Here is a 17,140-nt window from a genome sequence, read left to right as displayed (position 1 = left end):
AAGAAACTGTCAAAACACTTTCAGCGGAATGGAATGTTCATTGGGAACTAATTAGGCTGTATGTTAAACAGCAGTGAAGTGAATAATTCATGGCAGCAAGAATTTCCCTGATGTTTCAAAAAAAGAAAATGTCTGAACTGCCAATAGATGTTATTTTTAGAGCACTCTCAGTACTAATTGTCAGTTTTTCCACTTTGTTTAACCTTTCAGACCCTTAGTAGTTTGAGAGTCCAAAAATATATTATTTCAAACAACAACTTTATTTTAGACGCCTCCTATGCCAATTCGTTAACGCTTATCTTTGAGTGCAGCTATCATTGGTTCACCGTTGGATAAATGGGAAGAGTTGAACCCCAACCCTGAGAGAAACGGTAACAGGAAGTGGAAATTGGAGAGACGGCGTTCATCAAAAAACTCTTCAAATGAATTTCTATGGTAAGCACTGTCCTGCACAGATACAGATCACGTCATGGGTCAAAATAGTGTAGGCAGTGTTCAGAATTCTTAGGCAAGTCGGAGTCTGTCTTCCTTTTCTGTGGTGTTCCACAGGGGTCAATTTAAGGGCCCATCTTCTTTGCGCTTCACATGCTCTTTTTCAGAGATGACATCAGCAAATCATACCACTTGCAAGCAGAAGACCTCAGAATTAATTCCTCAGGTTGCCATCAATTTAGGGTCATTTTCTAAAAATATGCACCACATCTTAAGAAATCTTGGGCTCATATTGGATCAGGCCTTGCCATGGTTAATACATTGTTTTACTGTTCCAGACTTGCTCTTCAGCTGTTTCAACAAAATTTCATTAGACTGTCTTCAATTTGTTCAGGACTTTGCTGCACATCCCTTCCGTTCTGTTGTCCTTGAACAGGCGTCCTTTTCATTTTAGGACTCAGTATAAAATATAATCACTTAAATGTGGATCTGTTGTCTTTTTATATGCGTATTATATAATATTGTATATGTTTATATTTCTTTAGAATCAATGTTGTACAGATTTAGTATAATGTCCAATAAAAACTTGGATTGTTAGTGCTAATTTCCGTCACTTTTCCAGGTCCATTGACTCTAAAACCCAATTGGAGCCTTTGAATAAAAACTGCGTGGAAGCAAACACCAAAGCAGAACCCGAGTCTGCCCTTGCATCTCAAGTAAGTGCTCGGTCTGTGTGATTCCAAATTGGGAGTAATCACCTTTATTGTATACACTCTCTGCATTTGATGTCGATATCATTTAAAAGTAATACAGGAAATATTACATTAACATACATTATACCCTGGAACAAACCACTTTTGCACGTTAACCCTTCAAGTTGTGTGTGATTGTTTTGCCGTCATTTGTCCTAACACCTACAATTCTTCCATTTCAGCTCAACAGGCAGTATATTAGTGGAAGACATGTAAGCCTCCCTATGCATCCTTTCATTTCATATGGGAAAACTTAAACATTTGCACCGCCAAAACAGCATTGCACCATGTCATGAAATTTGACTTCCAAAATGAGTGGCTTGACTTGAAGCTGACAGGTGGTGCTTTTGGTCTTTGGTAGTGCTACATGGTCTAAATGTGAAGCGCTTTCTTGCTGGCTGGATGTCTACAGGTCTGCGTTGGGGGTCTTATTTCTGATGCCATTATTGGATTAATAGCCTATGAATTATTGAGCCGTCTTACTCTGAGCGCATTAGTGTTGATCTCACTGAGCTAGCTAAACATATTTCACCTTTTCACCACCCCTATTAATAATTGATTTAGTATTAAAGATAGGATGGATGGAAGTTATTCGCAGACAAACATTCCAAATATTTGGGCTCAAAAGTTGCACGGTTCACAGACAGGAGCAGTCGCCTGCTATTTTGTAGGGATCCAAAATACTCATGCAAAAACTGAAGATTTGTTTTGCGTGTAGTTTGCAAAACTAGTCTAGGGAAAAATCAACCCCTAGAATAATCAAGTGTTTTCCAGGATGATGAAGAGTCATTTCATCCATAAATGAGTTGCCCTCGATATGGACACAAATGTGTTTATTGGTTTTTGGGGTGAATTTTCCTTGACAAAGTGAACGTATTGTACATATATGAGTTTCATAAAGAAACATAAAAGAAAAAAGGCAATTTTACGTCTACTGTTATCCATCCATCCATCAATACTGAGATTATGCTACCCATTCAAGGGGACATCACTCACTTCACATGGGCCCGTTAATTCTTCAGTGTCTGGAATAGATTTGATGACCTAATGTTTTATTATGTTGAGTCTATATAGTCATTGCAATAAATCACACTCCTCAATGTGAAATCGTTTAACCTACCCTGGACTAATGTATAGATATAACTGAAGTTTTGCTGACCGGGTCTGTTTTAAATTTAGTTACAGGATGTTTGAAGTTACACCTGTGCGGCCGTCAGCGTATTGTGAGGTGTTGGATTGCATGTGCAGGTGCACAAAAGTGGACGGCGGGGCGGGGTGGGTTGGGGTTGAACCCCAGAAAGGTTGGCTGAGTATAGCATGGCGAGGGTTGGGCTGAGATGCTGACACGAGTGATTGAGCTAAAGCATGTCAGAAGCTTTGTTGAGGAGGAGATATTCACTCGTCCCTGAGAAAGCAGAGAAGGCTGACCCCTGCACACTCTCCCTGCCTGTCTCCCTCTGGCTGATTGTGTGTGTGTGCATAATGGGCTATATGTGGATGATTAATGAACTGCGTTTCTGCATATACGTATATCCTGTCCAATGAATTGTGCGTTTGTGTGCGTGACAGGCTCGTCTAACCAAGGATCAGCGGTGGGGCAGCGCCCTCCTTTCCAGACATCAGTCTCTAGAAGAAGAGTTTGAGCGAGCCAAGGCTGCTGTGGAGGTAGGCAGATTGTCGCTCAGCCTTGGGGGAGGTACAGAAAGTACTTCTATGTCTAATGGAGTCACATAGCCAAATCCAAACATGCTATCAAGGTATGTAAAAGATGTGGGAGGAAGCCAGAGTAATACAAGCACGGTAAGATGTCCGGAAGGGACAATCGAACCCAAACCTCAGAACTGTGAGGCAGATGTACAAACCACTTCCCAAAATATAAATCAATTCACATCAAATCTGCTCATGTCACTTATGTGTGTGCACATTGAATTTGACTTTGCCATTTTTCAGTTCAAGGTCATCTCAGCCTGAGTCGTACAAATTCTTTTCAGGATTTTTCTAATTCCTTCTGGAACTAAAAGCCTCTTTTTTTCTTGAACCAAAGACTACATGTTGTTTTATACCGTGCTGATGAATAATAGAGCAAGGACAGCAAAAATGGTCAGAAAGTGTGAGGAGCAGTAGAAGAGCGCCGCATGCGCCCACTTGGGGGGTTCCATCCTAAAATTAGCCCTGATGTCACAGGTTGTGTAAGCCGTAAGCCCTCAAAATATTTGTCTTGGGATCAGCTGCAGGGCAGGTTAGGGAAGAGATTTGGAGATAGATGTGCTTCAGAGCACGACTCATCGATCAGTAACATAACCTCCCGGCTTGGAATGAGCCCAGTCTTCCATTGAGGATGAATTTTCATGCCAGTGGTCAGCCATTTGAGGTTCATATTTCATCAATATCCACAATCAGATCATCTCAGTTCCTGTATATACACAATAGGAACACAACTAGCGTAACACCAAGAGGATGTCAATCCAGCATGTAGGCTTTCTGCCATTCCATTTGATAAAGTAGACAAAAAAAGTAGAACCCTCAGAGGGAGTCGACGTGAAAGCGGCCCCAAATTGCTAAATTACCACTGATGATAGTAAATGTAGCCTTTTACGGCTTTACAGATAAGAGGATGAAATGAGAAATGGAAAAACGGCTCTAAAGGAATATGATGGCTGGGTGATGAAACATTTTCTCGGTGGGTTAGTGACTCTTCATGCGACATGAGGACAGTTTCAATTACTTTGGCCATATGGTATTGTTATGCTTCGCTTGGATAATGCAGAATAAATTGGGACTTGTTTTGGTTGTGATGAATAAGAAATAGGACTCCCTGAGTGGAAATAAAACATAGACTCGGTTTTCTGCAGCATGGCATTTCCTTGATTAAAACAACAGCAGGATGTGCGCACTCTATTATTACCTATTATCTTCTGCGACATCAGCCCGATGCCTTCTTGTTTTTATCAGATGCTGAGTGAGTTGTTTGTTAGATTTTGCTCTCAATCCACATATAAATGGGGAGAAATAATGCAGTTACCCTCTTAACTGGCTTCTTTCAATTTAGGTTAAAACAGTTCAATGAGAGCAAAGTTTTGGTCAAAATGATTTGCAGCAATTTGGTAGTTAGCCTTTGTGCAAACAGACACTGGTGAGCTCTCAAATGTTAATGGCTTTATGCCCCCCTAAAAGGTTTTGGGAAATCTAATATATAATAAAAGTTCCTTCTATTCTGGGGGAATGACTCTTAGATTATTATCTCTGGATAACTAAAAGCAATTGGACTGCACCACCAATCGCCTGCAAGACAGTTAAATCTGTCTGAGAGATGGATGTGATATTCCTAATTTTTATTGCACGGCTGAAAATTTATCCTTCAGTAATTTGTAGGCTAATTTATAGTACAATTATGTGTCTAATTTTGAAAAAGTTCAAAGAATTTTTTATTGTATTTTATTGTAATTATTTGCAATGGCTGCATCTCACTCCAATCAATGAATTCTAGCTGTAAATCAAATTGAACGTCAATCTTTGCTGTCAAAGAGCCTGACGGAAGTTGCTGCACTAGTAACTTGCCTTTCATTTAAGCCGACAGAACAAAAAAACTGCATGTGCTGAACTATGTGTTATCACAGACATTCACATCATGGGTAATTGCATTCTAGCAAAATACAAGCGGGGCACTATGTCCGATAAATGTGTGTTATTCCATTATCGGGTCGCCGGCTTTCTATTTTGGTCCGGCTGAGCAAGGACTGGCCGGGCAGAGCTGTCGGGGGGCTTGTTAGCATTGAAAGGCCAGGGCGGCCCGGCTCTGGAAACGCTGGGGGTGAGGTTTCTTGTGTCACTGATAAGTAATTAAACTTTCTGTGATGTAGGGTCAAGATGGCTAACCCCTTTCATTCCTTTTTTTTTTTTCTAAAAGTATACTCGTCTAGCTTATACAGCCTTTAATGTCTACTGCTCATATGTACACGATGCTTCTTATTTTATCTGGAATTGATAATCATCATTTACAACTATTCCCTCATGTGCAATCCTGAATGACTACTTGTAAATTACCCTTGAGGCAAACATTTGTTTGGCTTTGCATAAGCTCTCTACACGTTGACATTGTCAGCATCGGTGTTGTCAACATGCATTTATGTCATGGCCCATTCATTTTTATATCGAACATGCATCCTGCTGTTCATTCTCAAGTAACATTTGTATTCATAACAGCTCTCTTCAATACTACATGGGTTGTAAATTACCTCGCCTTGTTTCACATAATTAAACTGGCAAGCCCAGAATTATTTAATTTTTTAAAAATTGGGGGGAAAAAAACACTCCTCTCTGTGTAATATTTTAGAAGCATTTGTTGGAGTGCGGTGATGGATAATCTATACATCAGATGGCGTTTCTTTCTTAACCAGAATTTGTGTAAACGAGAGGTGGTGGGTTTGATTCCCAGCCAGTGTCCAGATAACCCGGACATAGCCCATCCCAATTAGAAAATAGCTAGGTAGACTCAGGAAAGGGTAAAAAACTGTTGGATCAAAATCTTGCTGAGTCAAATCCTTAACCCAATGCACTGGGTATAAATAACCCAACATCGGCTTGATCATTTTGGATTGGAAAACCACATCACAACAAACCGATTTTAGGAATGTGCAAAAAAAAAGGATGGAAGCATGTCATAGACATTTCAGCAAGATACTTGAGAATTGTTTTAATTTGTAGAGAATTGAGATGTGCGATATCCGCACGGTGTGGCTCCAATCAGATCATATTTGGAATGTGATATGTGAAAAGGGCCCTCAGGAAGTGGCAACCATGACAATCACCTTGAGGCAATTTGGCTTGGAGTGTCAGCAGCAGCCAATTACCTGCCGTAGCTTGTTCGTCAGGAGCCACAATGGCCTCGGTGTCATTCGGCAGCCTCTGAAGAGAGGAGATGAGAAGACCTATGACACGTACTCCTTCAATATGGATCTCGACCGTGATCCCGTCTAGATTGTCAGTAGACACAGTCACAGACATGAAAGAGAGGACTTTGGCCCCATCTTTCATCTCGTGTGTTTCTGACAATGGACGAGCCCATAAGTGAGACGCAGACGGTTGTTCCGCTCTGATTGGCATCATTCATTCCAGCTTGGCCAAGAATCATTGACAGTGTGATGAATGGAGCGCCCACATAAACTAAAAGACACGAACGTGCTCTGTAGAAGAAGCAAGTGAACACGTATTACATATTTCATCCATCGCAACCTTTCGGTATTTGGTCAGCGAAAGTGAAACGCAAATGTCACTTGAAATTATGTCATGTGCACTAGTCATTCTTTCACCTCTGTTTCTCTCCCTTCCTTGACTCCTCCCCCTTTGCTTCATCCTGATCTCCCATTCTTCCCCCCTCCCTCGCTGTTTCCGTAGTCGGATACAGAGTTCTGGGATAAGATGCAAGCAGAGTGGGAGGAACTGGCTCGGCGAAACTGGCTGACGGAGAATGAGCAAGCCCAGATTCCCTCCACGGTTTCTCCTCATGAGAAGGTCAATATTGTCTCTGATTTGTAGTCAGGCTCAGATCAATAAGTGTAGGAAATATGACATTTTTTATTATTAATACTGACAGAATAAACAAGCAGTGAGGAATTTTCCACGAGAGGTTTTTGCATTTATTGCGACATTAATATAATCATCGGCATTTGCGCAAGCAATTAAGTGTGCAATAAAGTATGCACACAATTCATAGCAATATAAGTTTGTGCAAAGGAGGTCCAAAATGATTCTATTTTTCATGCCGTCTATTCATCACAAACTTCTGTTTGCTTCTGTTTGAAGAGAAACACTTTGGGATTTATTCATGGAAATTGTTTGTGTTGAATAGATCCATTACCTTGGCTTGCAGAACCTCCACTTTCCGTTTCTGATTTTCAAATCACCTCATTACAATGTTTTCTAACCTGTGTGTGCTTTCCTTTACACACAAGTAAACATTTGAGACTTGAAGTTTCAGAGAAAAACAGAGTAGAAGAATAGAAGAAAAAAACTGTGCTGCATAATTTGTAAACATCACCTTTTGCTATCCTTTGGAATATTTGTGCAGTCTTTGACAAGGTAAAAAAAACATATTTGTAACCTCACATTTGGACTGAAAATCGATGTGGCATGCCTCACTATGAAATGGTAGAACTATATAAACTTTTCTAATCAGCAATGAAAGATTAGGGTCATAAGGAAAAAAGTGATTTCTTCTTGTCTGTGATTTCTGTGGGCTAAAGTTTTCAACAGAAGTTTAAACAACTGAATCTTACTGTGTTCCTCAATCCAATCATTATGCTGTATATTCCAAAATGCCACCTGAGCATCTGTGTGGTATAAATAATACAAGCGAATATGTTTCTCGGCACAGCTCATCACCCATGAGTTGACCTTCCCATACGGGGAAGTCTTTAGAGAGCCGACTTGCGGGACCTCCTGATTGATCCCAGCGCAGAGCAAGTTCTTTCAAAGTCGTCTTGCTCTGAGGCAGCCGTAAACACGCTGGGGTAATCACAGTTGGAAAATTCAAAGTTTAACATTTAAAGAGAGCGGGGGGAAAAAACCTCAGGGAGCCCAGTCCGCTATGTGTTAACGATCGATTCCTTGCATCCGAGGGCCACTGACGTCACCACTGAACTTGTTTTCTGTTGTGGTTTTTTTTTGTTTTTTGCTGACAGGGTTACTACTTCCACACGGATAATCCTTATAAGGACTTGCCTAATGCATTTGATGAGGGGTTGAAGAAGTCTCGAGAAGGAGACTTGCCAAATGCGGTGCTTATGCTGGAAGCAGCTGTCTTGCAAGACCCTCACGATTCCGAGGTGAATGCAGTCATGAAAACACGCATTGAGGCTGAACGATTTTGAGAAATAATGAAATAATCATATTTATGCTTTACAATGATGATTGCACAGGTCAACTGGACTGTGGCAAGTGCGAACAAAAAGCTCCGACTCATGCTGAGAGAAACCATAAAGAAAAAATGCCTCAGTGGCCACCAGCTGTGCGAGGCAGATTTTGTTCTCAGAGGACACGGGCTTGAACGCTGATTGCCTAGAATTTCCTCCACCTTCTTGAATTGTTTACTGTAACAAAAAGGCCTACCATATTTTCCGGACTATAAGGCGCACCCAAAAACCTAAAATTTTCTCAAAAGCCAGTGCGCCTTATAGTCCGGTGCGCCTTATATATGGACCAAATTCCTAAATTTAAACTGGCCCACTGAAAACTATGAATCTAGACTATGGATCATTACTTTGTGATTATAAAGTAATTTGTTAAATCTGAAGTTGAAATAAAAAAGATAAAATGGAGAATGATTTGATTTGGATTAAAAATCTGACATGATGCATTAATGGTGCACCTTATAGTCCGGTGCGCCTTATATAAGGACAAAGTTTTTAAAATGGGCCCTTCATTGAAGGTGCGCCTTATAGTCCGGTGCGCCTTATAGTCCGAAAAACACGGTAACTTGCCTGTACTGACAATTTCCATTTGACCAGTGAGGAAAATCTTTGGTCATTACATTTTATTCGCCTTCATCTTTTCATACAGTTAGGAGTGACCTCTTTGCAGGTTGAAAGAGCAAAGCCTTTGCATAAAGCCCTTTTGGTATCCCCAAGAATATACAGAAATGTGCCAATTTTTACAGAGGAAGGATAATCCCTCTGTGTATGGAACTAATACGATTCCAAAATTCCACCTGGGGTGCTTAGTCGCTCGTTGCCTCACTCCAAAGACCTCAGAGAAATTATTTCTCTCCTTATTTAAGACAGGACCAAAAAAAAAAAAAAAGACATGCGCAGAGATTAGTTTTAGTATTAACTGGTTCTAACATGAGGTTTTACAGAGAGGATTTTATAATCTCACTTTATGGATTTAAAATTAATCAGTCTGCCCTCTAGTGTTTATTTGGGAAATTTACTGAATACTGTATAGCACATATTCAAAGTTTGTATCTATAATTAAGTTTTTTGGGGCAGAATGACAAAGTATTGGTAGACTTTAGGGTTCTCCTCATTATTATATTCTCTCCTTATTGCTTCTCTGCAGGCTTGGCAAGTGCTCGGGACCACTCAGGCCGAAAATGAGAATGAGCAGGCAGCGATTGTCTCCCTACAGAGGTAAATAAATAAATAAATAAATAAATAAATAAATAAATAAATAAATAAATAAATAAATGATGCATCTGTTAATAGTGTCGAAGTAAAATTAGCAACACAGTTCAAATATTTCATTCAGTGTAAACTTTTCTTTGCAATCGAACACGAAAAAAATTGTACTTTCCCAAGTAAACGTGATTACTCAAGAGACTGTTTTTGCACTTAATCTCGCAGACAGTTATTAGTCAAATATGAGTCGCTTCAGTCCACATTGTGTTGTTATATAACAACTGCCATCTGTCTGCGCAATATTTTGGTATGAAGTCAGATTAGATATTTTACCTGGCTTTAGTCCTGTTGGAGCCCCCACTGGCAACACTTTGGATGCTACACATAAAATAATTATTCTGTTTGTACATTTTTAAATTTACTTCAAAGCAATTAAATTTGCTTCTATACTTATTATTTTAAAAAAAGATAATTTGTGTGCAGGGGATTTGAGTGTTCTGACTTCAATTTTATGTAACCCTCACCTTTAATACACTGGGGTGAAATAATTTACTATGAGATTAACAGAGATTAAGACTGGCACATGAGTTTATCTTGCTAAATCTTAGTTTTGGCTTCTCTCTTATTCTAAACTAATCCATGACGTACATCCAAAAGATCTCTGCTTTATCTGTTTTACTCTGTCACAAACAACAACACTTTCTATGCACGCTAATCCAAAAACAGATCTATGCATGCAATTTCACCCGCTTCCCGTCTTCATTCAGGTGTTTGGAGCTCCACCCCAACAATCTCACGGCCCTCATGGCCTTGGCGGTGAGTCTGACCAACACGGGTATGCGTTACGAAGCCTGCGAGGCTTTGCTCCGCTGGCTGCGGCACAATCCGAAATACAAACACCTCCTGAAAGGCAAAAACCAACTTGCGGGATCCCCAAACTCCCAGCGCAGGATGTCCCATGCGCCCAACGTTGGCAGGCATGAAAGGTAAACAAAATGGTGGGCTGTTATGTTTTGGAGTGTAGGTTCACTTTTTGATTTTTTTTTTTTTTTACCCACTTCTTGAAAATTGGTTCAACTGCCAAAAATATGACCTAAAAAATGCTGACCAACAGAACACAATGTCACATTATATATTTATCACGTGTTCTACAAGCTCTTTTATTTTACTCTGACATTCATTAAGTGCGTCAAAGCACTAGAACTCGCCAGCTCTGTGAGCCAGGGCTGGTGCTAGCATTCTTTCACTATCTTGACAAGTGTGCCCTCTTCGCCAGACCACTCTCAATCCCTGCTTTAGGGGGAGACGCTTCTATCTTAAGCTTTTAAAATGAAGGTTTTAAGCTTTGAACATCAGATAAAAAAAGGCTTAATTCTTCTCCCGAGAAAAAGAAACACTCTATCAAATCATTAATCGTCTAGTCAAAGTGAAGAGATACAGGTACCTCCCAATTACCGTGATGTTCCCGCTAATCCATGTGGAATCTTCCCTATTCTCTTTTTTCTTCTGCTCACTCCATCTTTCTCCTTTAACCCTGCTGGTTAACCGCTCTTGGCAATTATCCACTCCATCTCCCAAGCATTTGTAATGCCTGACCTCATCTGGGAAAAAAAATGACCTTCAATGACAAGAAAGGATTATTTGTTTTCTTCCAACAACACTGTCACTGCTGCCTTAACGCTGATGTAAACATGACCACAGCTCCGTGCTACCCGAGGTCAAGGAACTCTTCTTGGAGGCAGTCCAGCACAACTCGGACACCGTTGACCCAGACTTGCAGACGGGCCTCGGGGTGCTTTACAACCTCAGCAGCGAGTTCAACAAGGCGGTGGATGCTTTCAACAGGGCCTTGTCAGTGCGGCCTGAGGTATTGCCACTACACAAACTCATTCACTTGAGGAAAGACAGAATTTTACTTTAGATAGGTGCTACTCTAGCCCATATTTGGCTTTTTATGTTAAATTCAATGTCTCCACTCAGAATACATGATTGGAATTTATTTGTAAGGTTCAGTATTACCGTATTTTTCGCACTATAAGAAAAAAAATATATAAAAACCTCCAATATTGTAGAAAGCCGACGATGCGCCTTATAATCAGGTGCGCCTTATATATGGATCAACATTGAGCCACTACAGCAGGCATGTCCAAAGTTCGGCCCGCGCACCAAATGTATATATCTTAGATATGGACAAAGTTTTAAAATGGGCCATTCATTGAAGGTGCGCCTTATAATCCGGTGCGCCTTATAGTGTGGAAAATACGGTAGTCAATAATGTATTCAAAGCACCCCCTTTACAGTCACACATTTTTTGTCTTGTTTTCAAATGTTGTTAGAATATCAGGGCATCAAGATGATGCCAGAGATTAGACGGAAAAAAGCTGAAAATTTCCATTTAGAAAGTGAACATTTTCAGAGAGACTCTCGCAAACATGGATGCAGATATTTGAAAAGCTGACCTTCAAACTACAAAAAAAAAACGATTTGCACAGAAGCACTCCTCTCTCAGTTTTGTACACATACACATGCAAAGGTAAAATGTCATGTTCACACAAAGGTGAAGATGTCATCAAAGCATTAAATCAGCATAATTCTTAACAGCATGTGACACAAAGTGCTCATCGCTCATTCACATACTAAACAGAGGCAAAAACATCAATGTGTGTGACGATTCGCAAACTTTATCGATGTCTCTCTATCCCCTTGATGCAAATGAGCGTCTGTCCTCCCCTACCATGTCCCAGGTCGGCATGAACATTACTCACCGTTAAATCCAACCTCCCAAATTTGACTTGGTAATATCTGCCCCCCTGCTGCAAAACTAACTGAACACAAAGGAAGATAATTATATCCCCACTGCAAGGCTCAACCTTAGATAAAGGGCCCCTGTACTGCCGTTGACCATGACCTCTGCATACAATCATGTGTGTGTGTGCGTGTGTGTGCCTCCAGGTGGCAAACAAGCACAAGGACACCCTGAGTGATGTAACTGAGCTCTCCTTAAATTACCCTTGTTAGCTGAGCCAGGAGCTGAAGTTCACATTTTGTCACTTTTTCATCGCAAAAAAACAGGCCGCTTATTTTGTTGCAAAGCAGATAATTCAGTTCTAAGAGCTTAAAAGATTTCTATTTGACCCAGGATTACTTGCTGTGGAACCGGCTAGGGGCCACTCTGGCAAATGGAGACCGAAGCGAGGAGGCGGTGGAGGCGTACACAAGAGCTTTGGAGCTGCAGCCAGGATTTATCAGGTCTCGCTATAACCTAGGAATCAGCTGCATTAACCTCGGAGCACACAGGTGAGTGTGCAATTGGGGGGAGTTTGAATGAGACAACTTCTATAGAAGTAATCAAATATGACCACACTCATCAACTATATGCTCAGGTCGTTATTAAAAACATCACAGACTCAGGAGTGACCACACTGAAGGTCCAGCCCAACAGAATAATAAAAACATAGACACAGATAATATTGACCACGTTATGGCTTGGAGAATCAAACGTCATTATGTTGAGACAGCCCAATTAAACTAGAGTGAATGCATTTATTTCCCCAGAGAAGCGGCCAGCAACTTCCTGACGGCCCTCAGTCTTCAGCGGAAAAGCCGGAGTCGACAGCAGTCCCACCAGGTCATGTCCGGAAACATCTGGGCCGCTCTCAGGATAGCTTTGTCCATGATGGACCAGCCTGAACTCTTCCAGGCTGCAAACATCGGTGACCTGGATCTTCTCATGAAAGCCTTTAACTTAGACATATGAGGAATAGTAAGGTAATGACAACTGCAGTTCCTCATCTTTCGTCTAGCCAGTAGCTCAAAGCCCAAAGTGGACACATCAGAATGCATCAGATGTAAGGCTGGAGATTTTCCGTTTCTTTTTATGCACGTCGTCCACCCCAATTAACTTGGAGCTGTTCTGAGGACAGGTTCTTCCAAGTGACTGCTTTGTGACGGATTTGCACAGCACCCCGAAGAGCACAAGGGTGGGCGAAGATTGTACGAGCAATGCCTTAGAGAATTTTGTCAATTAAAAACGGGCTCAGTCATTGGAACAGAGCTGAACCGGGAGTGATCTCACAGAGGGAACGTCATGTACAGTTTGCTGTTTGCACACAACTGACGAGATTTTGGGAAAACAAAGCTTTCGCTCAGAAAGACTCACGGGTGGATTCAGTGAGCAAATGAAAACAACTGCACCATATATCCTGAAGTTCACATTTCTCTTGCCGGCTTGGAATAATGCTCCCGCATGACTTTTCAAAATGTTTCCCTTTTTGCACTTGAGACAAACCGGTAACCTCCTCAGTCCAAGTGGAATGTGCAAGCCAGGTTGTGTTAAGCCTTACTCAAAAGCATGCCGACAAGATTTATTGATACTATTTTTATGGCAACACAAAAACACTAAGCCATTGCATCCTATATATTATATTACCAGACCAGTTTCACTTTCTTTGATTTATTGCTATCTTCTGACTTGGATTCTGTCTTTTTCTCATTTGCCGGAAACTGTTCTTTTTTTTTTTTAATCTTTGCTCAATTTAATGTAATGATGGTCCTAAGAACTTTTCGGCTGAGCATCAAATTTGGAGGAAAAAAAAATGTCATCACTCCGTACTGTGTTTCAGCTTCTAAACCTTTAAACATTTTCTTTATCTTCAGGCATCATCTAACTTTTCCAAGCAGTGCAGTTCAGGTTTAGGTTTGGAAGTGGTACTGCTTGGTGGGAATTGTTTTAGTTATAAAAAAAGATAAAAAATAGCATGGTTATGAATCCAGAAAAGTCAAATACCCGACATTCCATGTCCTCTGCAGCACTATTGTTTGAAAGTCACTCTGTGACTTTTATTTTCAGCCAAATGGACTAAATGATAACCTTCCATCTGCCTTCCTTTACGTTTAGCCCAACACTTGGCTATTTAACAGGCGTGGCAGCGACCCTGCCAAGCTGAAGATGTGGAGGTCTGATTCTATGCAAAAGGTCATATTTCATGTTTATCGGACGTTAGAAAAATGCTAAGAATGCTATCAGGGGAAGCCAGAGCCCAGTTATTATTCTTTCCAATCATACAGCAGTGTGGTCGTGGGTTGAATAAGGGCAAGGATTTCATTAGGAAATCGGTGCGAGACAACAACAGGAGATAAACCCAAATCTGAAGATAAACGCAACACAATTCATTTTGTAGTGCCACGTTGTGTTCCATGGCAGTGTCATCTTTGTCCTTGTTTGCACCAAAAATATCAAAATTACGTCACAACCGTACTGCTGATTTTCTGCTTGAAATCATGCGGGCTACCTTTTGTCAAAGAACAGGAAATTTCACTAATAACATTGTAATAATAACATCAGTTAAATTTCATGGCAGTAAAAAGTGACACCTGTGTTTTTTTTTTTTTTTGCTCGGACCAGCTTCTTTGCTTAACATTGAACTAAAAATTAAAACCTAAATATCTGTTTTGCTTCTTAAAATGTTAAACCTTTCTTTTTTTTTGATGCACCTACGCCAGCCCTCACTTTGAACTGCCAATGTTGAGTGAACATTTTTGATCGGGCTATGTCGTTTCTACATCTTGCAAATTCATTTAAACTAGTTTTGTTGTGCAGATGCGTTTGAACGTATGTAATAATAGTCTTTCGAACATACAGATAAAGTCGTTGGAGTAGATTGACAAAGTTCTCTGAACATATTTGATAAAGCCATTCAAGCGTATTGGTAGAACATAGGCTAAAAGCTAAAAACCTTTTTCCCCATAATGCAACATATTTTTTCCAATGACGCCGTGGGCTTTTGTGCAATTGCCAATGTTATGTTTTTACATTTATTTATTTATCTATTTATTTATTTATTAGTGCTGAGATGGTTTTAATAAAACTAAAGTATTTTAATTCTGACTTTACTAACTTGAGGACACGCCATATATTCTGTGCATGCTGCTACAGCATATACAGCCAAAACAAGTCAGGGGCGGGAAGTAGTTTGTGTGTGAAGAAAAAATGATGGTCAGGCGAGACCACCAGAGAGGGTTTTATGATCCCCAAAAAATATTTTGTAATGTTTTTTTTCCACCCACTGTTCTTGTTACTTCAATGTTACACTTAAATGAGGCCACATGGCAGAATGGCTTTGGATGAGTCTTTTGTGCCTCTGCGTCACAGCTGGCCACCAGATCTGTTTGTTTTCACTGGCCTCCTCCACACTGTCCTAAATGCTGACATTGCCAGGTGCCCACACGACCGCCAGGCTTGTTGGACAAAGCAGGACCAGTACAAGCCTCCAAATAACTTTTTTTCCTTCAATAGACAGCAGTCATTTAGAAACACCACCTGTTCATGCAACTGTGTATCAAAACTGAAACAATGATGTCGGTTTCCAAATGTACAAAATCCTAAATCTAGTTTTCTGATAGAGGTTTGCAGGCCTCTACTGTTTTTGCTTGAAATGAAGAAATTATTTTTTTAAAGAAACCTTCGATGGCATACTGTATTGCATTGAGTGTCGGTAGAAGCGACTCGTTGAAGCCACTCAGGTGAATTATCATAAAGCATGCTCCTGAGAAAGAAAACGAGCTTGAGCGCATGCTGGATTCTTTTACATTGAGTTTGTATGCATGGGCAACGTGGAACTGCTTTCTTTTAGTCCGAGTAACAGCATATATGACATTTCATTGAGATATGTTTGCAATTTAAAAACTGCACCCTTGACAAAAAAGTGCATATACATACATCTATATACTGTAAAATGCTTTGGTTAGAATGAAACAGCTAGTGAACAAAAAACACTATGAAGCAGATGTGTTGTTAGGGAATTTTAGAATTACCATATGACTTGACTACCGATGACGTTTTTTACGAACCCCAACCATTAGAGCGATATAGTATCTCCTCAAATATGTTTTAATCCTTGAAATTCATGATTAATAATAAACTCTTGCAATTTGGCCCAAATACTTCGTTTGGGTATGAATCTAAATCCTTTATTTTTTTGTCCTCCTTTCATTACCATTAGATGTGCAATTTGATATTTTTGGAGAATTGATTAAATTTCACAACCATTTTATCTCACTGACCTATTTACCCATGTGATGAATTAGTCACCAAATTATTGGGCTAGATTTAATTCAATAATCATTATCTTGCCTTATGATTATCAAAAAACTATAAATGTGCCTCAACATCTTTCAAGTTCTTTTAAGTTTTTTGTCAAAGGTATAAATGGTTGGGGTTTGTAAGACTTATCGGTATTTTTTACTTCACTGAAGTGTACAAAAGTCATTTTTGTATTTTGTTGAGCTATGCATCTGACATGTATGAAGGACATTGAAACGATACGCTTTAATCAATAATACGCTTTAAACAATCCATTTAGTTCAACACTGTAATGCATATTACTCTCCCTGTATAATCACAATGACCGCATTAGAACCTTTAAAATGAACATTATGAAAGTAATCTTTTCAAAATAAACTGTTGTGATACAAATTCCATACGGATGTGCCTTTGTGTTCTTGAAGATAAAAATTGCAAATGAGTGATTGGGGTGGGAGTTGATCAATATTCAACTCACTTGTTTTCATGCAAATTTATGTCAAACACTGGCCAACAAAGGACAGGAGTGGACAAAATGTTGTTTATTAAATTACCCAAACATCGTAAGTAAATAGTGCCAATGAACATATTGGCATGACTATTCACATACGGCTAAGCCATATCTGGATAAATGCATACATTTCAAAAGTCAAGGTAAAACAATCTCTTAAGGAAAACTGAATTGGCACAAATCTGTTTCCAAAAAAAAGGCAACAGAGAACCACTTGAACATTTAGTTATATGAAAAGAAAGCCCAGCAA

At 39.9% G+C, this 17,140-nt stretch overlaps 1 protein-coding gene across 3 annotated transcripts in view; it reads left to right on the top strand.

The window, feature by feature from the left end:
* Positions 1 to 16,766, top strand: part of pex5la (peroxisomal biogenesis factor 5-like a) — a 46,898-nt gene extending 30,132 nt beyond the window's left edge. For 2 of the 3 annotated variants that reach the window (XM_088394528.1, XM_088394527.1), the window contains 11 exons: positions 312 to 435; positions 1,055 to 1,148; positions 1,367 to 1,396; positions 2,754 to 2,849; positions 6,579 to 6,695; positions 7,865 to 8,008; positions 9,240 to 9,310; positions 10,066 to 10,284; positions 11,000 to 11,165; positions 12,438 to 12,595; positions 12,854 to 16,766. In XM_088394528.1, the coding sequence (XP_088250654.1) occupies positions 312 to 435; positions 1,055 to 1,148; positions 1,367 to 1,396; positions 2,754 to 2,849; positions 6,579 to 6,695; positions 7,865 to 8,008; positions 9,240 to 9,310; positions 10,066 to 10,284; positions 11,000 to 11,165; positions 12,438 to 12,595; positions 12,854 to 13,055 (1,421 nt within the window). In that variant the 3' untranslated portion in view covers positions 13,056 to 16,766. The remainder of the gene's footprint in view (positions 1 to 311; positions 436 to 1,054; positions 1,149 to 1,366; positions 1,397 to 2,753; positions 2,850 to 6,578; positions 6,696 to 7,864; positions 8,009 to 9,239; positions 9,311 to 10,065; positions 10,285 to 10,999; positions 11,166 to 12,437; positions 12,596 to 12,853) is intronic. The other variant, XM_088394526.1, reaches the window with a different exon arrangement.
* Positions 16,767 to 17,140: the final 374 nt, after the last annotated feature.

This window comes from Syngnathus floridae, chromosome 13 (assembly GCF_059516105.1).
Source record: "Syngnathus floridae isolate MCC-2025c chromosome 13, RoL_Sflo_1.0, whole genome shotgun sequence".
Taxonomy (NCBI): Eukaryota; Metazoa; Chordata; class Actinopteri; order Syngnathiformes; family Syngnathidae; genus Syngnathus; species Syngnathus floridae.
Note: the sequence above shows the minus strand (reverse complement) of the source record. Positions and strands in the feature narration are given on the sequence as shown.